This window comes from Pithys albifrons, chromosome 2 (assembly GCF_047495875.1).
Source record: "Pithys albifrons albifrons isolate INPA30051 chromosome 2, PitAlb_v1, whole genome shotgun sequence".
Lineage (NCBI taxonomy): Eukaryota > Metazoa > Chordata > Aves > Passeriformes > Thamnophilidae > Pithys > Pithys albifrons.
Genome location: NC_092459.1, coordinates 4768335 through 4787223, shown reverse-complemented (window position 1 = coordinate 4787223; position 18889 = coordinate 4768335). Strand labels below are relative to the sequence as shown.

General features: G+C 44.5%; 1 protein-coding gene across 5 annotated transcripts in view; it reads right to left on the bottom strand.

Annotated features, from left to right (window-relative positions):
• ITSN2 (intersectin 2) overlaps positions 1–18889 on the bottom strand; it is a 93312-nt gene that overhangs the window by 6386 nt on the left and 68037 nt on the right. For 4 of the 5 annotated variants that reach the window (XM_071548253.1, XM_071548252.1, XM_071548255.1 and 1 more), the window contains exons 29-38: positions 6797–6918; positions 5803–5909; positions 4991–5174; positions 4316–4414; positions 3987–4154; positions 2905–3117; positions 2080–2201; positions 1485–1567; positions 1252–1335; positions 794–967 (exon numbers count right to left, since the gene is read on the bottom strand). In XM_071548253.1, the coding sequence (XP_071404354.1) occupies positions 794–967; positions 1252–1335; positions 1485–1567; positions 2080–2201; positions 2905–3117; positions 3987–4154; positions 4316–4414; positions 4991–5174; positions 5803–5909; positions 6797–6918 (1356 nt within the window). Of the gene's footprint in view, positions 1–793; positions 968–1251; positions 1336–1484; positions 1568–2079; positions 2202–2904; positions 3118–3986; positions 4155–4315; positions 4415–4990; positions 5175–5802; positions 5910–6796; positions 6919–13695; positions 17391–18889 lie in introns of those variants that run through there. The other variant, XM_071548257.1, reaches the window with a different exon arrangement.

The following is an 18889-nucleotide window of genomic DNA, read 5'->3' as shown; positions in this document are numbered from 1 at the left end:
GTTCTCCAGTTTTAGAGCTGGCAGGTCAGAGTTAAGTGATGGCACCTGTTTACAAATCAGCTGAGGTGCTACAAAGACAATAAAAAAATCAACTATTTTGGCTCAGCCAACTTTTATTTAGGCTTATATATCATTCTTCTCACAAGCACAATGACCTTGAACAATTACTGCCACTAGTAGCTTTACAGTCCTGTTCAAAAATCATATACCCTCTTTGTGGCCATTTCTTTTACACTATTTTTGTGTGTGTCTATCCATTAAAAGGTTCACCATAGACTGAAAAAACAGGGGACTCTGCTGTCCAGCTGGGAGAAGCAGCCAATGAAAGTCACATTAAGTCACAGGAGAAAAGTCTGAGCTACAGTTACACACACAGCAACTCGGGTCAAGGCAGTTCGTTGTGAATCTGCAACAATCAACCATGTGTCAGCCCTGAAAAACCACTTACCTTTTAGGGAGTATAAGAAGCAAAAAACCCACGTTCAGTTTCCAAGCAAAACAAGAAAGCTTATCAAGCTGTTGCTGTGCAATTTCAACCTGGCACCCTATTTTTGGGCACCTACAGTGAGAGAGTAAAACTTCTTTCAGCTTCTCAGTCTGACAAAAAAGTACTAATTCTGTGTCTGACACAAAAGCCAGTGAGGGATCAAATCTGACTGCCTGGAGCTGCTGGCTCTGGAAGGCTGTTGAACTTTCTGTGGCCTGAGGCACCGTTTTTACACTACATTTTTCAGGCAGCGATCAGACCTACAGGCTCTTTGAACCACTTCTTTTCCTAAATGTTCACACTTACCATCGGGTGAGAACTGATCCCTGTCAAACATGGTGATGCACAGGACATCCTGATACAGATCCTTGATGAAGAACTGGCAGTTGAAGTTCCACTTGGGGTTCAGGGTGTCCTGCAGGGTCCTGGTAGTGTAACTCTGCGAGCCCATGCTGATCTCACAGTATGGGTTGCTCTTCCCTAGACACAGAACAGGGAGTGAAAACCCTCTGCAGCACAGAAACCTCCCTGTCCCTCTGGAGCCTGATTGGACACACATCGATGATGCTGCCCAGAGGATGTGGATCAGGCAATCCCAGAGCAGCACAGAGCTGGTTCTTCACTCGGTCCTCTGAAGCTAAAGAATGGCTAATTCAAACAGAAACTGCAGCTGAACCACAGTGTTTCCCTAATCATCAAACTATTCTGAGCAAGCCTTTCCAAATGTTAAATAAAAGTGATTTGATACTGTTTCCTTCACTTACCATTGGGCTTACAGGCCTTTAGTTCTGTTGCTTCAATCACGTGCACCATCAAACGTCCTATTCCTGAGGTTTTCTGTGAGCGAGCTGGGAACAGAGAGGTCAGAAATAAATGGACTGGTTGGAACTGTAAAAACTGGCAATATATCTGAAGAGGGAGATCCTACACAGACACTGGAAAGGCCCTGCCCATGCATCCAGGTGGATGAGAGAGAAATACAGAACTCAGCAGGTACCTTGGTAAGCCTTTTCACGTTTCTTCTTCTCCGTTTCGATGTACTGCTCTGATGCTGCTTTGATTTTCTGGACCCAGGCAGTGCTGCAAAGAGCAATCCCTACAGTCAGGGTCATCCCACAGGCAGGAAAATCTCCACTATCAGTGACTCTGCCCCAATCTCTTTTGCTATTCCCCCTTCCCTGGGTTTCAGATCACAAGTCGAGTTAGTTCACAGACTAAAGTGATGGAGTTTTTGGATTTAATCTTAAGCCACATTCCAAATCAGACTAAATAAATGAAAAGTGGAGCTGCTGTTTTATTAAAGACTGTTGAGTCACATTAAAAACTGGTAAGAACTGGGGAAGAATCCTATGGAATGCTGGAATTTGCAGCCCTGATATACAACTGTAACTTCAAGGAGCAGCAGATGTGGCTGGATTTCACTGCAAGAGCTGCTGCACAAGCAGAACAAAATCAGAGAAAACTTATCATTCAAATCAGAGTCAAGCGAGTTTATCTCCTGAGCTCAGAGCCCCCCATGTCTGCTCATTGGAAACATGGCCTGCAACCTCCATCAACAAGTTTAGGCTCAGATCTGCACTTTCACTACTCACCGCTCGTTGATGTTGTCAGTTTTAAGTGTGTAAACTCTGTCGATGTGTGATATGTGGAAAACTGGCTCATCACTTGAAGGGTCTGTGGGCAATTTCACGAGGACTTCATTAAGGAAAACGGGCTGCAAGAAGAGCAAATGTCACTGTGGCAGAATCACCCTGTTTACAACGAGCTGAAAGTCTACAAGGATGTTTAAACAGGTTGTTTTACTGTAGGGAAAATTGAAGTCATAGGACACAGGATAAACAATGAAATCACTGTGTAAAGGATCTGAGAAAGGGTTACAAGAAAAACTACTCTGGTGATACATCCCATTCTGTCTTCCTAAGTGGAGAGCTTTGTGAAAAGGGCAGGATCCTGTAAGCAGAGCTGCAGTGTGGAGCTTGAAATTCACAGGAATCTCTCAGGTTTCCTGCTGGAAAGCAGCCCTGATATTTAAACTCACCTCCCTAACTTCAGAATCTTGAGAACATGCACTATGTCGACAGTGTAACTAAAATTCTGCACCTTTTACTGTTTTCTGAAGAAGGACAGAATTTTCTTGGGGAAGCAGGAACTTAGGCAAACTCAAGTCAAGGCTCCTGCTTCTGAACATCACACTGAGCTGCTCAGGCGTGATGCCACTTCTGCCCTTTCCCCCCAAAGTTCATGTGAGTGTTTGTTAAGCCTGTCCTTTTCCAGGGTCCAAGCCAGCTGGCTGCTAGAACATGCCCATATGACAGCAAAAGGGGCCAGGCAGCCAATCCCAGCAGGAGGGCAGCATTCCTCATCAAAAGCCAGGATCCACTGTTACCAACATGACCATGGAACACTCACTCACTCACCATTTTGTACATTTTGAACTGGGAGTTGGATTTGGGGCTGAACAGTTTATCACATCCAGAAGACACAAACTGTTTAACCATGTAGGTGAGCAGAAGGAAGTCATTGAAAAGGAATCCGTACAGCTCCTTACTGCTCTTGGCCTTGTACAGCTTCCCACTGTGCAGGAGCTTCCGTGGTCCCAGGCAGTTTGTGAGGGAGTTGAACACAGGTTGCTAGGAGAGACAAAACCCATTAGCAGCAGCAACTTCATGCAGACAATCAGCTCCTGCTCCCTTCACTGCGGAGATTGTTCAAGCTGCTCAAAATGCTCTTCTGTTTTATTTAAGGAATTTAGTTATAAATGAAGAGAAGGGAAACTGTTCTGTGATCTGCCAGGGTAACAGCACAACTCCCAGCTCAGAGTAGATGTAACCTTTAACCAAAACACACACAGGGTTCTGATTGGATGAAGGCATTTACTGCACAACCAGTCCTCTGTTGTCCAGAAGTTGTGTTTAAGAAGAGGCTGCACAGTCTGCAATCAGGGCACCTCTAAGAGGTGCATGAAGAGGTGATGGAACCAGGACAAACATTCTGGGCCTATCAAACCCTTGTTCCTTACACAGACAGTGGAGAACTGTCACACATCTCATTCTGAAGGCTGTCCTAAAAGGTACAGGAGCCTGAACACCACATACCTTTGAGGATCTGGAACTGAGGGCTTCTGTGCCCTCCCTGCATGAAGGAAAACCCTGGGAAGCACACACTAAGTGAAATTCCACACATAACACCTGCTTAGCCCAGTGGCAGCAGGAGCAGAACTTCATAGAGAAGAGTTATTTCTGTCTGTGTAAACAGTTTAAATGGTATCAGTGTTTAAGCTGATAAATCAAGATTTCTCCACCACCAAAATCATGTAAAAACAAGACTTCATAGTGTTACATGGCTGTTAACAGAATTCAATAAAAGCTTCTCTGCCAAAAGCTCAGCAGTGGATCACATTCCAGTAAGGGACGTGAGCAGGGACTCCCTTTTCCCACTGGAGACTTTCTGAAATGACTCTGAAAAGGCTCTTCAGTGCAGGGTATCAACACAGCTCTACCTCAGCAAGGCCTTCGCACTGGACGTGGGACTGTATCCATTCCAGCCTGTCCGAGTTCTCCTTCTCCCGCACGCCTTCGTTCACCTGAGAGCACAGCTCCTCCGCACGCTCCAGCGCCAGCCTCAGGTTACTGTGGTCCGGGTGGTTTTCTGGAGTGTTCTCCAGAATCTGGTGTGGATCAAAGGGGGGAGAAAACAAGGGAAAAACAGAGGTTAAGCACAGGTACTTCTCAGAGAAATCCCCATAAAGGGACAAGGCTTTATCTTTGCTTTTGCTATCAAGACCAAACCCAAAGTATTCACCTACCACACCTCACTCAGGGTACTCACACTCTTTATGAGCAGAGGGTAGCGAGTTATCCTTTGCATTGGTTTCAGGAGGAAACTGGAGAGGGGCATTCCCTTGCAGCGAGGGTCCAAGGCAAGTTTCTGTGGTGGAACCCAGAGATTTAACAAGAGACATTGCATTAATCATTAGGAAACAGTTGCCTCACTGGCATTGAATACTGAAAACACTCTGATCAGAATAATTTTTCCAGGCATTCCAGGAGATCTTAGATTTTTTTAGTAAGCAGACAATACTTGTTTCCAGAACAAACAGGAAAGCCAGTGCTGTCACTGCACCAGACGCTTTACCAGCACAAATCGTAGGGTTATTGTTCATGCAGAATCCTCACATTCAAAACTGTTCCAGCTTTTATTTTGACACTACAGGCTCCACTCAGGTTGAAAAAGAACAAAGCAGAGAAAGAAACAAATGCCTGATGTCAGCAACTCTGGCAATTCTCCTTTCATGGCCTCAGTAAATTAGCTAGACAGACAGGGATATAAATAAAGAGCACACACACTGTTAACCATGGTCACCATACAAATACGCCTTGGAAGGTCCTTCACTATTTTTGCAGGATTTTACTCTTCTGGGTTATTTTGATCTGGTCAATGCTGGTTAAACAGGCTCCTCTCATTGAGGAGAGGAGAAGGCACAAAAGCTATGGAATCAGATACCTTTAAGTAGTCTTTGAAATCAGCATCTTCATCAGTTTTCTGCTGCAGCAGCGACGCCCCGTTGAGCTGGCAGCTGCAGAAGCGAATGTAGGCCTGCATGTGGGACAGCTCTGCTGCCAGGATGTCCCCGATCATCTGCACCGGCATCTTCTCTCCTCCTGTTTTCTTACGCACCCGCAAAGCTCTGAACAGGAAAGAATCACCATTCAACTTTGCTACCAAGTCTGAGAGATTAAACCATGACCCCTACAACCTCCACCTCTGCAAGGACTCAGAGCCTGGGACGTGAATTCCCATACACAGCACAGGCACTTCCAGGCCATGCTGGCTCCATCCTGAACCCCCAGGAAGTCACCAGCACAACATGCTGAGCTGAACAATCTGCCTGGTGGTGTTTGGGGGACTGGAACTTGTCTTTGAGGTTTATGGGACAATCAGCATCAATCCCTACAATTCAACAAGCATCCCATTCAGTGAATTATTAGTCACTTTGTCTCTCCAAAGTTTATTTTTAGATAATAGAGGGTTGCTTTGCAGAGAAGTGGAAAGAATGCCTCCCATGCACTTTTGTCTAGGCTCTGTTTCTAAAGTATTACAGCAAATGTGCATCTGTTTGTGCTGTTTACTCCTCCCTCTCTCTTATTACAACTCCTTTTGAAGCAGTCTGACTGCATTTAGCTGTTCTGATTGCACACATGCACAGGAAATAATCAGCAAGGACAGAATATTTACTGTAAACCCAGGAAACTTCCTGAGGAAAGGAACAAGAGAATAAAAAAGAGGAAAATGTAAGACTGTGGGTAAGTACTCACTTCAGTAACTTTGTATTTGACATGATGAGTTCCTTCCAGTTAACAAAAATCAGCCCCATTTCTCCTTCGGTGAGACAGCCCGAATCAGCCATTGGTTTTTGGAAAACCTGCAGCCAGAAAATGAGAAAGGTGACCCATTCCTCAGAGACAAAAGCAGCTTAGCCTCTTGTTTAACCTAGCAGTGACTTTGCTTTTTCTGAATGCTCAATATCTAGTTTCTCAGCAGTTCAAAGCAATTCCTTACTAGCACTTGTGACAGCTGTTGCTATTTCCCCTAAGTGTGTGACCCCATTCTGACAACAGCAGCATCATCTGCAAAGCATGAACAAGCACTGGGACCTGCAGGCTGACCTTTCAGCAAAAGAGCTGATGATTTCGGAGTCAATCATTGCACAAATTACACTTGGGCATCATGCCTTTCCTCCTACCCAGAGCTCTCAGGGTAACCTGTGTGCAGAACCACAGCTGCTCCCAGGGGCCCTTGGCACTCACCTCTGCAGAGCAGAGTACCTGTGTAACTCAGTCTATGTAACACCTGTCTAATTTCACCACAGGTGTTTTATATAGAGAGGTCAAGTCGGACACCCAAGTCCATCTAATGCTGACCAGTCCCTGCCCTGCCTAGTGAGGTGGTCCTGCTTCCAGAAATAAAACTGGAGAGAAGGCATATGATAAAACTTTAATGGTGCTTCTACAGCTTCTGTCATGAGCCTGTGCAGCTCTGCTCAACACCTGGCTCAGCCCATCATCTTTCCATTGAGCCCAAACACCCAAGAACAGGACTTTGAAAACAGGAAGGTCCTCATAAGCTGATGGGTTTCACAGTGTGGTTTTGCCTAGTGGGGAACCACGTAACATCCACTGGAAAGGGAGATGCCTACACACCTTTTCCCCTCTAGCATCTCACAGTTCCTAAGAATCCCTTTATTATTATTATTCAGCGGGACAGAGGTGCTCTTTTTCCAAATGCATTTTCCCATCCAAGACATCTCACCTCTACGACGAGCTGCAGATCATCCATGTACCTTTCCTCTGTCTGAATGAGCTCGTGAATGTAGCCCTGCCTTTTCCTTTCCATGGGCTGCATGGTGTCAAGGCTCTGGAGATCAGCACACCCTACAAGAAGTAAGCCAGGAGTTTAGATCCCACTCAAGGCATCAGGTGTGATGAATTAGCAGAATTGCACCAGCACACACAGCCTGTGCCTCAGCCTACACAAACAGCAGCAGAGGGTTTCAAAATTGAGCAATGTAGCGATCGACCCTCTCCCTTCTTTGTGTCACTTTTCAGTCACCTTTTTATTTCTTCAAACATCCCTTTTTCCTGTACTGTGATGCAAGAATAAGAACTCCTGATTCCCTGCCACTTCATTCCTCTCATGACTTTTCTCACCTCTTCTGCCACACTAGTTTGCAACTGTGATCTTCTCTTACCTCAGGCAATGTCTTTTTGGACTTGATGATCCAACCTTAATGATCCAACCTTAATGATCCTATGGTTCTAACTTGTCTTTTGTGAGATGAAATCATTGAAAATGATGGTGGATGTCTCAAAATCTCCAGCCCTTGTTCTTGTGGGTGACTTTAACCTGCCAGATATCTGCTGGGAGCTTCATACTGCAGAGAAGAGGCAGTCAAGGAGGTTCCTGGAGTGTATAGAGGACAATTTCCTTCATCAACTGGTAAATGAGCCTACCAGGGGTAAGGCCCTGCTAGACCTACTGTTTACAAACAGAGAGGGGCTGGTAGATGATGTAGTGGTTGGAGGCCGCCTGGGGCATAGTGACCATGAAATAATAGAATTTTCAGTCCTCAGGGATGTAAGGAGAGCCACCATTAAAACCTCTGCTTTGGACTTCCAGAGGGCAGATTTTGGCCTATTCAAAAAACTGATTCAGAGCATACCCTGGGAAACAACCCTTAAAGGAAAGGGGGTCCAGGAGGATTGGACACGTTTTAAGAAGGAAATTTTGAGTGCACAGCAACAGGCTGTCCCAGTGTGCCCAAAGGCCAGCCAGAGGGGAAGACAGCCAGCTTGGTTAAAAAGGGAGATTCTGCAAGAAATCAGGGATAAAAAGAAAGTTTACAGACTATGGAAAAAAGGGCTGGCTACTTACGAAGAATTTACAGATAGAGGTGGGTCATGCAGGAAAAAAATTAGGGAAACAAAAGTCGAATTTGAAGTAAATTTGGCTATTTCAATTAGGGATAACAAAACGTCCTTTTATAAATACATTAATAACAAAAGGAGGGGCAAGGAAAACCTCCATTCTCTGTTGGACTTGGAGGGAAATATAGTTAAGGAAGATGAGGAGAAGGCTGAGGTACTTAACACCTACTTTGCCTCAGTTTTCACCAGTAAGACAGGTGGCCCTCAAGACAATTGGCCTCTGGAGCTGGTAGATAGGGAGAGGGAGCTGAATACCCCTCCTGTATTCCAGGAGGAAATAGTGACCGACTTACTGAGCCATCTGGATCCTCACAAGTCTATGGGACCAGATGGGATCCATCCCAGGGTGATGAGGGAGCTGGCAGAAGAGCTTGCCAAACCACTCTCCATCATCTTCCAACAGTCCTGGCTCTCTGGGGAGGTCCCAGATGATTGGAGGTTGGCCAATGTCACCCCAATCCACAAAAAGGGCTGCAAGCAGGACCCTGGCAACTCCAGGCCTGTCAGCCTGACCTCTGTGCCTGGCAGGGTTATGGAGCAGTTCATCCTGAGTGCAATCACACAGCACCTTCAGGGTGGACAAGGGATTAGACCCAGCCAGCAGGGGTTTAGGAGGGGCAGGTCCTGTCTGACCAACCTGATCTCTTTCTACGATCAGGTGACCCACCTGGTGGATGAGGAGAAGGCTGTGGGTGTGTCTATCTGGACTTTAGCAAGGCCTTTGACACTGTCTCCCATAATATACTCCTGGAAAAGCTGGTAGCCCATGGCTTAGACAAGTGTAGCCTCTCCTGGATTAAGAGCTGGCTGGAGGGTCAGGCCCAGAGAGTGCTGGTGAACGGAGCTGCATCCAGCTGGCGGCCGGTCACCAGTGGTGTTCCCCAGGGGTCTGTGTTGGGTCCAGTCCTGTTTAACATCTTTATTGATGATTTAGATGAGGGGATTGAGTCCATCATCAGCAAATTTGCTGATGACACCAAGCTGGGAGGGAGTGTCGATTTGCTGGAAGGCAGGAGGGCTCTGCAAAGGGATCTGGATAGACTTGAGAGATGGGCTGATTCCAATGGGATGAAGTTCAACAAGGCCAAGTGCAGGTCCTGCACTTTGGCCACAACAACCCCCTGCAGCGCTCCAGGCTGGGCACAGAGTGGCTGGAGAGCAGCCAGGCAGAAAGGGACCTTGGGGTACTAATTGACAGGAAGCTCAACATGAGCCAACAGTGTGCCCAGGTGGCCAAGAAGGCCAATGGGATCCTGTCCTGGATCAAAAATAGCGTGGCCAGCAGGACCAGGGCAGTGATCCTTCCCCTGTACTCTGCATTGGTGAGGCCACACCTTGAGTGTTGTGTTCAGTTCTGGGCCCCTCAGTTCAGAAAGGATATTGAGGTGCTGGAGCGAGTCCAGAGAAGAGCAACAAGGCTGGTGAAGGGACTGGAGCACAAGCCCTATGGGGAGAGGCTGAGGGAGCTGGGGTTGTTTAGCCTGGAGAAGAGGAGGCTCAGAGGTGACCTCATCACTGTCTACAACTCCCTGAAGGGAAGTTCTAGCCAGGTGGGGGCTGGTCTCTTCTCCCAGGCACTCAGCAATAGGACAAGGGGGCACAATGGGCTCAAGCTCTGCCAGGGGAAATTGAAGTTGGATATCAGAAAAAAATTCTTTACAGAGAGAGTAATCAGGCATTGGAATGGGCTGCCCGGAGAGGTGGTGGATTCACCATCCCTAGAGATTTTTAAACGCAGATTGGCCGTGGCGCTGAGTGCCATGATCTGGTAAAGGGACTGGAGTTGGACCAAGGGTTGGATTCGATGATCTTGGAGGTCTTTTCCAACCCAATTGATTCTATGATTCTAAAATGTGTCTGGTCCTGACTTAGGACATTGCATCTTTAATCCCCACCCCATTTCTCAAGTCCTCTGCTTTGTTTATTAATAAACCACCATTAAAAATTTGTAAAGTTATAACACATAATGTTATAGTTGTGTAACTCACAGCTGCATAACTTTTTTTTCAAAATGAGCCTGAAATATGTTGAATTATTTTTATGCATCAAGTACGAACAATCAAAATCATGCACAGGAACACACCAACAGTGAGTGACACAAACCTCGTTTCTGTAAGAACATGCAGACCCTACAGCTTCACACAGCTGTTCCTCTACTGTATGTTAGTAAACAAGACAACAATGTTCAAAATTTAGCAACCGAACCAAACACTGGTAAAATCAGAGTGGTGAATATATTTAGCTGGGTAAAGGGGAGCACAGAAAGTCAATCTGGATCTGCCTGTCAGCCATCACATGCCAGCAGAGGACTGCAAAGCAGCAGGGTGGGGGTAAAAGGAAAAGAAAGGAACAATTACAGAGTGTTTGAGAACATCCTTCTATTGCTGGGTGCGATGGCATCGGATTGTAATACCAGGTGGGCTGTGGGTTTTGCAGGATAGCAGAAAGGACATCGCAGGGACTCACTTAGATCCGGCATTTCTAGAGGAACAATACTTCATGAAAATTTACAACAGGTGTTGTGAAAGGCAGCTTGACCTACAGCAGGAAGGGCTGTGTCTCCCATCACCCTGACACACCTGGGACACGAGGATGTGACTTTATTCACAGCCAATGTATAGATCTGTTTATGGGGAGGCTGCTCCAAACAATAAAATGGAGTTAGCAATATACTTGTGGGGAAAAAAAAACATTTGGCTAAACTTGATGTGACAGTGGCCTAAAAAGAACCTCACAGGCTCCTGCACCAGCATCAAGATGCTCTGAAGGAACAGCAACTGTCAGCAAAAGTGAAACTCTTATCAAGTAAACTTATACCTTCCCAAGTATTCTAACAGGGAAACCCTTTGAACAACACAAAGAAGTAAAACAGCAAAGGCAACAACTAGGATGAAAATCAGGACTATGCAGTTCTGTTTTGCACCCTAAGGAGGATCACAGATTGTAAGCTTTCTTTCAAGATTTGAAAAAATACTACTTTTTACAAAGAGATCTGGGATTGCAGCTCTTTTGATCATGCAGAATGCTGCTTCTGGCCTTAGTTATTCCCAAAGTTACAGACCAAAATTAGATGAGAAAAAAGAGTAAAATTACAGATCAAAGTCATTCTTGTGAAGTTTGCTATCTCAGTCCATCGAGGTGGTCTGTGGCCAATGTGTGCTATTTCTGTATTCCAGTGTCACTCTTCGGTCTGTACAGCACTGAGTTTAAGCTCACCTGGTTCCTAAAACATGAAAATTTAGGATAATCAGGGGTTTGCACAATAACCAGGCTTTATTTATCCAGATTTGGAAGTCTCAGCTTTGGCCATGTGGTCATGTCAGCAGGGATGGACTGAAGCTCCACCTTGCTTGTATCCCAGCTGATGGGACAAGCTGGGATTCGGGTCTGTCTCATGCTGTCCACTGAAACTGAAGCAAACACTGGAAGAAAACCAGGATTTTTTCTGTATTAAAATAGATTTGGTTTATATGCTCATTATGAGATACAAAAATGCAGTTACATTAACTGGCTCCTGCTCTAGCCTTGTATTTGGACTGTCTGCTTCTGGGATGAAGGGACAAGTGCCATTCTGTATTTAGTATTTTATTTAATTTTATTTGAACACTAGTGTTTACTAGTGAAAACACTTCAGGTTTTGATAGATCTGATGATACTGGCATAAAAACAGAGTATGCAATCCCCACATCTCATTTCAGAGGTTGAATTCAGGCATGAAGGGAAGAGAAAGGTGAATGAGCCAGAGAACAAACCAGCCTACCTGGAGCCTTTGCCAATGTTTTCCCAAAGTGTCCATAGCAACCCATGGGCTCACTGGTACGGAAAGGGTGGACCTACACCTCTACACCTTCTCCTCCCACATTCCTGTTCCCTCCTTTCCTTGCATCAGTTCTGGCACTTATCTCACTCCCAGCTCACACCCTGGCAGCAAACAAATCCTGAGGGGGTAAAAAGAAAACAGTACTTTTCTGCTAGTTTAGCAGCCAGCAATGTGGATGGAAGCAATAAAACTGGCTTGTTTGGCAGCAGAAAGCTGTTGGTTTGCCTTCCGTCTGGTGAATGGTGAAGCTTCATCCCAAGCTCCAGAGGCAGCTCATGAAAAGCAGTGAGACTTGTGGGAGCACCTGCAGGGGCAAATTGCAGCTACTCACCCCCTCTGCTTCCTGGGAGGGTTTCCTGACCTTTGCAGGGAAAGTCAGCCTGCCTCCAGCACCAAGAGCAGGTAGTGCCAGGGTTTCAGTCAGCCTGGGGCAGGACCTGCCCAGCTCCCTCTCCAGAACATCCACCAGAGTGAGCAGTGGGTTTCTGGTACCCTGGGAAGTTGGGACATGGCAACAAAGAGGAGCCTCCACCACCTGTGGTGCCTTCTGTGCTAAATCCTGCTCTCTGAGGGGAGGAAGCAGCTGCCTCACCAGGGCAAAGTAAAACAAGTTGGAGAGTTTATAAACAGGAAATCCCAGTCTCTAAAATTGTATTTAAAATTATACTTTCCCCTCCAAATATACCTGAACAAGGAGTATTTTTTCCTACTAAAGTAATGACCCCTGCATGAAACACTATCACACTCCACAGGCAAAAGATGTTCTGCTCTGCAGGAAATTCACATGCCTGAAAAACATGGGGGCTGGGGAAGAAAACACTTCCAATTACTGACATATTTTGGATTTGAGCACATTCAAGGGGAAGAGAGACACTTTCTGAAGAAAAGAAATCCTCCAAAGAAAGAAAGAAAGGAAGATGAATGACACTTCTCACCATTTCATTTTCTCTTGGTTGAAAACAAGTGAATTAAAATTCTTCATTTAAAAGCCAGTTCCAGAGAACTGAGGTAAAAAGCAGATGGATAAAAGGCTTTCCTAGATGACCAGACCTGCTTGGGCACTGAGTGCTTGGTTTCCTTCCCCAACAAACTTCACTACTCAATGAACAAGGAAAAAACACATGAGAAATGACAATTTATTCCACCAACAGGAGCTCAGGCACTTGCCCAGAAGGATCTATCCAGATCAGAGGCATTAACTGCTTTGGGTCTCCAGTGAAGAATTTTTAGGGGTAGAGAGGAGGTTTAGATTAGATATTAGGAAAAATTTCTCCATGGAAAGGGTTGCAAACCATTGGAACAGGCTGCCCAGGGAACTGGCAGGGTCACCACTCCCAGCAGTGTTCAGATGTGGCACTTGAGGAGATGGTTTAGTGATGAACATGGGGGTGCTGCTGGTTGGACTTGATGATTTTAAAGGTCCTTAACAATTCTATGATAAATTCTATGATTCTGTATAAACTACCTTTTGAAGGAAGTATCTCTGTTTGTTTAGGGCTGTGAGGTGGATTTTTTCTCGGAGAGTTTGGCTGGTTGCGTTCAGGACACCACCCACAGCTCTGCTGGCACATGTATGGCCAACACACTTGTGACACACTCCTGTCACTGCCTGGAGCTGTCAGCAGGCTCTGAGCTACTGAAACCCACAAGAGGAACTAATCCAAGAAATCTGTGGCCATGGAAAACGTGGTTTCCATCAGGCCCTAGGGAAAATAATAGAAACATTTATCCAATCTCCCCTAATCAGTAAATGCAGGATACTCTCTCTGCTGCAACAGAGGAAATTTATGATTCAATTTCCAAGATCAAGTCTCTCCATCACAGAGCCAGGTAACACAATGCTCGTACCAAGCCATTCAGCTGGGAAAAAAAATCCTCCCCAGATGGACAAAAAACCACAACAGACAAACTAGATCCTTTTATGTGTCCCTTTAATAAAATACATTTGCATAGTTATCTTACAACCTTGTTTAAAACCAAAGATGAGCAATTGCCTCATGCCAAGCACAGCCTACATTCGCGTGTCTTAACAACCATCCCCACGCACGGACACTCAAGCTTGGGAAGAACAACAGGAGGGATCTTAAGGCAGCACACACCATTACACAGCAGTTTTATTAGTTCATTACACTGAAGTAGCACGACCCTGCAGCAACTCCTGCTGCTGCTGCAGGCCAAGGATTGTCGACATTCCTACGAGCAGACTTATTTACAGGTGTTTCCAGCCTGGCTCAAGGAAGTAACACAGGGATATGATCTGACAAAGCATTGAGATGGCAGAAACACTCAGTGACTGGTAGGATATATTTCCGTTATTAGTGTGTAACTTTTTGATGGAGCTTTATGCCTTCTGCACTCCTGACTGCACCATTAGGTCAAAGGGTGGACTCAGTGATGTCAAGATGTCTTTTCCAACCTAGGTGATTCTGTGATTAACCATATGGAGAAAGTGCTTTTGATGCTCTCAGCCCTCACCACCACTGACTCCTTGCACAGCCCAGCCCTGAGACCAGATCCCAGGTAGCGTAAGACCTTCCTGCACGGATCCAAGTCTGGACCAGGAACTAAGCCTGTGTAAAACTAGGCCTGTGCAGGTTGTTAGTGCATTACCCAAACCAGACAGTTCCAGAATTAGGAAGCATTTCAGTACCTGTTCTTGTGCTTTTACAGCACTGTTTATGTTCTCGCCCCAGTGACACCAGGGCCCCTGTTCTCTGCTGACCCACAGCAAACAACACTAAGCAAGTCCTACACTGCAGGCACCAGCATCTTTTGCTTTCCATGTTGGCTTCAGTGATAACCTTGTGTGGCTCTGAGCAACATTTACACTCTCAGTTCTCACCTCGGAACCATCAGTTAAACAAAAAACTCTATTTTCCACCTTGCCCTTAGCTCCACAGCCACCTTTTTTCACCAGGGTGATTTTACTTGGCTGGCTGGGATGAACAGCTGAACTGAACTCTATGGACCTTAAGCAACAAGGAGGTGGATTGCACATAAACAGAGAAAAAATAGTATTTTTGAAAGAAAAAGTCTGATTTAAGCCCAGCTTCTATTAGCTACATCTCTTCATTGATACAGAACATTATTAAAAATAATCTTGCTGTAAATACATCCTTGCCATGGTCTTTCCTGTGGATGACAATCCTGTATATCCAATCCCTTCTGCACCAGTGTGCAGAAAAGCAGAGCTCTCAGGTGATTGTGCTGGAGCTGTGCTACACAGACTTTTGCAGTACAGACAAATACTGAAGGCAGGGACTAAGTCTCTTTCAATTAGCATTACTAAGGTGTGTTGTTATTATTATCTTTGTTATTACACTAAGGGAATTTAGAGTGTACTCAGGTAATACTGAAACACAAAAAGCTAACTCTGAAATCACAAAATACTTCACTTTAATACTCTTCAGTTCAAATTTATAGGCAGCAGTTACCAATGCTCATACCTACACACCCAACAACAGGGCTACCTGTGTGAAACTTTGCCTAACAGTACCCTAATCTCCAATTGTATCAGTTAAATAAAATAAACAGCAGAATGCCAGTTGCTTTTGGAAAATGCCACGTAACTATGTCCTTGAACACCCCAGAGAGGATGTGAAGTTGTTTTTAGTTTTTCAAAGACAATCAATAGCAATCTGGCATTCAAGGAAAACTGACTGAACACTGGGAAGTCAGTGTGGCTCAAATCCCACAGGTTAATGGTGCCTTTTAGAAATGGGATAATTTAGAAGATCACCCCATTCTCAGAGTACAGGAAGGGACTGCTCAATGCCACTGGTGCAGCACAACACACTCCAGCCTGTATGAAACAGGCTTTCCAAGACAGAAATTCAGAGAAGGCAATTCTGGGTGAGTAGCACATTTTAGTAGAAACACTTGAAATGTAGTTTCATAAGGAAATCAAGTAATCTGGAATACTCAAAGGATTATCTAACACATTGTTTGCCTACAACAACATGATTTCATTCAAAAATACTGGTTCAGACAAAATACATCCAGAATAAAAATCCATTTGCAGTTTTCTGTAGGCACATTGCGTAGTCCATATTGCACAGAAGATACATCTCTGAACTAAAGGGCACACACACATTCTTGGATCAAGTATATTAAATACGTAACATTCAGATTTTGGAGAAGGGCTTTTACATCTCTGCAATTGGACTAATCTTTTCCTGATAGTACCTTCACAACATTCATACATATTTTTATATATATGTCTATATAGTAAACAAGCAGTGTTTTGTAAACATTTCTGATTGCATAAGTGACCTTTGCTGTTTCGTAACCAAGCTCAGGAAACCAACTAGATTAAATACTGCATCTGCGAGACCTCTCCTGTTGCTACAGGAGCACATATTTAATCAGAGAAGTCTTCAATTAAATTAATCCTTTTATATAAAGGGGAATCAAAGTTGTAAGTCCCTCCTTCCCTCCAAACATTACAGTCAGACATGGGCACCATCACTGCACCTCCAGGTGACACACCAGGGCTGTGAAGGACCATCTTTGGGCTGAGGAGCACAGTTCCATTCCTAAACCCAAATGCTCTGCTCTCAGCTCCAGGTGCCTCTTAGTGTCTCTTTCCTGGCAACACCTCTTTATCGAGGTTATCTGTGCATTAAGGCTGCTGGTTTATTCACCAGAAGGAAGAACAGCAGCTTTCAGACAGTGCTTTGATTCGCTGCCGAGCGCAGCCGGACACAAACAATTCTGTACCATTGACTTTTTAATGAGGAGAAGGGGCAGGGGACACAGGGGCTGTGACACAGGGGCTGTGTAAGTACTTACTGCAGCAACTAGTACACATTTGCCAAAACTGAAAGCAAATATAAATGATCAGCATAAAGTATTTTAAGGAAGGAGGTTGTTCAGCGATACAACGTATTGAGCCAAAACAACCTGAATCCCTGCCATAGCACTACTGTGAAGGAAGAAAAAAATTAAAATATCCTCCACTCTATGCTTAATAGTTCTTTCCCCAGTTAAAAAGGGTGTTAAAAGGCTGGATGGACTGTACCAGATCTAACCCTTAGATCTTGTAGCATGTTTGTAATCACAGTGACTACCAGCAGCAGACAGGTAGGGTTTGTTTCTGGATGAGCCATGTAGGCTGCCAATTTTAATGTAAGAGATTAAATCAAGCCCATTAGAGCAATAATTGGTGAACATTTTAATTCTGCAAAATATGTACATTACAACATTGAAAGAACACAACTGCCCGTTCAAAACAGCTCAGATAAACTGTGCAAATAGTGGGTCTTTGTGTGTCTGCAATCCCACCATGCAAAAGGTAACTTGATATGCATGCTAATGACTACGGTTATCAATACCAAAGGAAATACTAAAGGAAACAAGAATGAACAGCAGTGAAAGCCACACAAAGACCCACTATCCTTTCTGCTTTTACAAATCAACTGAAACTGTAGGTTAGAAGAAAAAGCACAAAAACCTAATTTCTTGATTGGCTCTAATGTTCAAACGAAGCAAAAGGATTGTGTCAGACACGTGAGCAGGGCTGGCCACCCTGCCTCCACGCTAGTCAAACTTGGATAGTGGGTCTCTGAGGTGCTTTCACACTGGAAGACAACATTGGGTCCTAAAAAAAACAAAAACAAAAACAAAAAAAAGAAGGATAAAATGAACATAAATTTGAAGAGTGAAACATATGAGTTCTAAGGACAAAGACAGAACAACACCAAAAAGGTCAGAAAGGAATGATGAACAATTCAACTTTCTGAAAACAGACATCATGAGCTTCCACCTTTGCAGTTTCATATTTATAAACACACACAGGTTTAAAGTACTTGTGAACAGCCACTGCTGACTCTGAAAAACCTCTGTAGCTGACTCATTTGAAGAAAAAGTTTCTTCACAAGGAAGATTTCTGTTATGTAGATTCAACACAAGGCCAAGCCCTAGGGATTTTTTTAAAGGCAATGGCAAAATTCCCTGAGATTTCAACAAAACCACAATTTCTCACAAGAAACTTGTAATTGGACATTAGAAAATCAGATAAAAACTAAACTTGTATAGAAAAGCCTCATTGGAATTTATCCCTATCAGTACATACAAATTCACTCTGTTTGACTCTAAGCCTAGAAGAAATTAAAGCCTTGTCTCGAGTAACATGTATCCATGGAGTGGAATGTACCACATCCCTCAATTCCCCATCAGAAACCAAGGGCTACACAGTCTGGAAAGGCTCTGACTGAAAGGCTAAAGGCAGAGGCATGATGGGGGCTGCAGCTGCACATACCTTGTGGGCAATCCAGAGACTATTCCATACCCCAGGATTTCAACCTGGAAGTTTTATCCAGCCCGACATTCACCAAATAGATTTAGAAATACAAAGTCACTATGACACTATGAACTAACAGACTGATTTTGTATTTGCTCTTTGGTAAAGGGGGTAAAACTCTGGAGCTGTTGAGTAAAATCTTACAATAATTTATTAATGTTCATGTGATAAGGCGATACCTCAAAGCAACTGATAACATGAACTCTCACTCCACAGAGAGAAGTTACTCGGCAAGAATTAAGAGACCTCCAAAACATGTTGTCCATATACAGACACAGAAACACACCCACCACAACCACATCAATTCAGAACTAGTTTTCTCACTATGAACACCCTTGAAAATCAGTGAGCTTCACTCACTGGACAGTGTGTACAGGAATTACTAATGATCTTTGGCACGTAGTAATAGATTTCTGGCAATAAAGATTCTTGTTGCTGAAAGGACAGGACTTGCCTCATGTCTCTAAGATGTCCTGTCTACAGGTGAGATGTGGGGAGGAAAAACATTGGGCAGACTAATGGTATTACTATAAATACCAAGTTTGTACCTAAGGCAATTCTCATTGTTGTCAAACGTGTCAAGACCTGTCTGTGGAGAGAGGATTTGTGCCCAGTCTCAGCACTGGCAGAAGGCAGCACAGGCAGGTTGAAATGGGGAAGGAGGTGTTTGTCAGGTTATGGGACCACCTGGAGCTCAGGCCGGAGCAACTGAAGGGGTAAGTCAGATGTGTGAGGAACTGCACCAATGCTGGTCTATGGAAAGGAAAAAGTGTGAACAGAAACAGTAACTACATGTA